The following is a 3,164-nucleotide window of genomic DNA, read 5'->3' on the forward strand; positions in this document are numbered from 1 at the left end:
CCGCCTTGCAGCTCAAGTGGCTAACGCACTAGCCACAAACACCAGAGCTAGTGGGTTCGAATCCAGCCCGGGAGCCGCCCAACAACAATGACAACTATAACCGAAAATAGCCAGGTGTTGTGGCAGACACCTGTAATCCCAGCTACTTGGGAGGCTGAGGCAAAATGATCACTTGAGCTTGGCCAAGAGTTTGAGGTTGCTGTGAGCACCTACCAGCACCTTACAGCACTCTACCCAGGGCGACAGCTTGAGACTCTGTCTCAAAAAATAAACATAATAAAAATAAAAATTGTGGCTCAGCGCCTGTGGCTCAAGCCGCTAAGGTGCCAGCCAAATACACCTGAGCTGACTGGTTCAAATCTAGCCCGGGCCCACCAAACGATGGCTGCAACCGAAAAATAGCCTGGCGTTGTGGCAGGCATCTGTGGTCCCAGCTTCTTGGGAGGCGGAGGCAGGAGACTCGCTTGTGCCCAGGAGTTGGAGGTTGCTGTGAGCTGTGATGCCACAGCACTCTACCCAGGGTGATTGCTTGAGGCTCTGTCTCAAAAAAAAAAAAAAAATTGTACACCAAAGAATTCCTGGAGTAGAATTTTGATGGAGGTAGGGGATCAATTCTCAATACAAAAGTTAAGAGAATCATCTAATGCTAAGATAAACTTTTAGTACCACAAGCTACTGTATTAATTCCAACATGGAGAATTTTTCCTAAATTATAAAATCCTACTTGATACATTCAGGACTCATAATTATTCAAAGATACTCCAAGTAGCAAAACAGTTTGTGCATATTAAAGTATACATATCAGATATAGAGAATAAAGTAGTGTACCTGAACAGAAGTGTTTGGAATTTTTGTTCAATCAGAACTGGCCAAAGTATATAAGAGAGTTTTCCTACAATATTCTAGGACACAGGCTAGCTCAAAAGTAAAATCTACTACCACACTACACACAAACTAAAGACACAGCACAAAAATCTATAGGGCATTACGTGTCTAAAAATCATCTAAAAAATCCTTCTGAATCACACTTAAGTGCAAAGAAATACACTAAGGTATGAAAAAAAGCTAAAAAAAAAAAAATCCCTGAAGACTATACAAAAACTTCAAGGGATACAGAACTTTGGTTCATGCAAAAACAATGTTACAAGCCTTCAGTATAGGAACTCTGCAATACTCCTACTTCTCAATATTTGCAGGTTAACTTAAACTCCTAACATCTTTAATATAAAAGCAAAGCATTTAAATCATCTGCTATATAGCCTCATTTTCATCCTCTGAAATGAAGCCTACTTACAAACATGCTCTAGAAGTTCTCTACAAACTCAAAGGGTACATTTAACTCCATTATGCACTTTCACTGGCAGATGGAGGGATGACGTTGAGCCTGTTGTCGGGGAGTTAAAGAGATGCTCCATAGTAAAGGGGGAACATCTTGCGGACTGTCAGATGGCCAGCCATTCTTCTTCTCATTATCCTAGCATCTCAAACAACTAGGATAGCAAAGAGAAGGTCGGCAGCCATTAGGATAACACCATTAAACTTAGCATAAGGAGGGGAAAAAAGGAATGATTAAAGAAGTCACCTCAATTTCTACTGACAAAGAGGCTAGTTCAACAACTTATGTGGAGCTCTTAAACTGAAATCTTGATTACCAAATACTCAAAAGTGTAAAAGACAAAATCACACACAAACACAAAACCTTATGCACATTTTAAACTTTTGTACAATTAGTTCATCGTTGGGACTATTTTGACTTCTAACTTTGATTTCCACAAAAGGTCTATCTTTGTCCCTTCCCCCCAAATGGGAGACTACAAACTGCAAAAAAAAATATCTCTGCTCTCCCAACCTGAAAAACTAGAGTTTCAGACATTTTAGTCTCTCACTAAAGAAGTGGGAGATGTAAAATGAACTGCGCTCCATATTGATTCTTAAAACAAATAAGAAAAAAAAAGCTAACAATGGTTGGTAAAAGAAAATTATTACACTTCACAAACCCAAAAACCCTGGATCTCACGACCAAATTTTAAAAAGAAGATTTTTTTAACACCCTATTCCTCAACAGAAAATCTTGTGCAAAGGAGAAAAAAATCTTGAAAAAGGGAAAAGTGGATAAAACAAAGTGTACTAAAAAGAAAAACTTCAAAATTCCTCTTTTACCAACAACAACAAAAAAACTAAAATCGCATAAAAACCCTTACACACAAACGCATTGGCATTTCCCAAATTAAAGTGCATGGGAGCAACAATGAAGGCCATTTCTATACAGTACCCACTTAATGAGCTCTAATTCCAGAACACATATCGATATGACACCGTGTTGCGATCAATGTTTTAGGAGGCAAAGAAAATGGTTGGGCTACTGGACGTCTTCGACCCGCTCATTCAAACACCTTTAAAATTAATTAAGAGGCAGAGAAGTAGTAAGTAAAAGAAAGGAAAAAAAATATGGACGAATACTGTGTAACGAGAAGAATGGATTAAGAGAAATGTGGAAGGTAGGGGCTCCCGAAACTAACCTGTGCCATCGCTGGCCGATGCCGAAAGGGCCGGAGATGAGAGTTTAGGCCGCTTGGCTGAAGGCGGCCCCGGTTCCACCACATTCTCGGCCATTTTTAATTCTTTCGGAGATACAAGCGAAGAAAACGAGAATCCTCAGGAAATCTCTTCTTCGTCCTGGGGTCCCCGCCCCGCTCCCAGGGGTGGGCTTGGGGACTCCGCCGGCACCCAAGAGGGTAAGGGGAAGTTCCTTTTTCTCTTCGCCGGGTCCCGGTGGCTGGAGAGGGATGCGGACTCGATAGAAAAGGTAGGGGCAAGTGCGAGGGGCCGGGCCTGGGCCCAAGCCCGGAGGAGGGCACAAGAACACAGATCCGTCGAGCGCGTCCGCTGCGGCGAATTCCCGAGAACTCGCAGCTCTAGAGGCGCAGTCCCCGGCCCGCCACGGCCGGCGCCTGCCCAGCCGAGGTCTCTCGGAGCTCCGCCGCCGCCATCAGCCTCTTCCTCCTCGGCGCTGTCCTCCTCCTTCTCATCGCCACAAGGAGGCGGGGGCGAAAAGGGGGGAGAGGAGGAGGCGACGAGAGACACTCACCTCCTCCCGGTGCCCCCTCCCGGGCCTGCGCCCCCACCCTCCGAACCCTCCTCCTGCCGCCGCGCTCAGCGCCGCC

At 44.5% G+C, this 3,164-nt stretch overlaps 1 protein-coding gene across 3 annotated transcripts in view; it reads right to left on the reverse strand.

Moving 5' to 3' along the window:
- The window catches only part of EP300 (E1A binding protein p300), a 106,089-nt gene extending 102,958 nt beyond the window's left edge, over positions 1–3,131 (reverse strand). For 2 of the 3 annotated variants that reach the window (XM_023509283.1, XM_023509282.1), the window contains exon 1: positions 2,520–3,131. In XM_023509283.1, coding sequence (XP_023365051.1) covers positions 2,520–2,613 — 94 coding nt within the window. In that variant the 5' untranslated portion in view covers positions 2,614–3,131. The remainder of the gene's footprint in view (positions 1–2,519) is intronic. The other variant, XM_003783168.3, reaches the window with a different exon arrangement.
- Positions 3,132–3,164: the final 33 nt, after the last annotated feature.

This window comes from Otolemur garnettii, unplaced genomic scaffold (assembly GCF_000181295.1).
Source record: "Otolemur garnettii isolate 467f Iridium unplaced genomic scaffold, OtoGar3 scaffold00007, whole genome shotgun sequence".
NCBI lineage: Eukaryota > Metazoa > Chordata > Mammalia > Primates > Galagidae > Otolemur > Otolemur garnettii.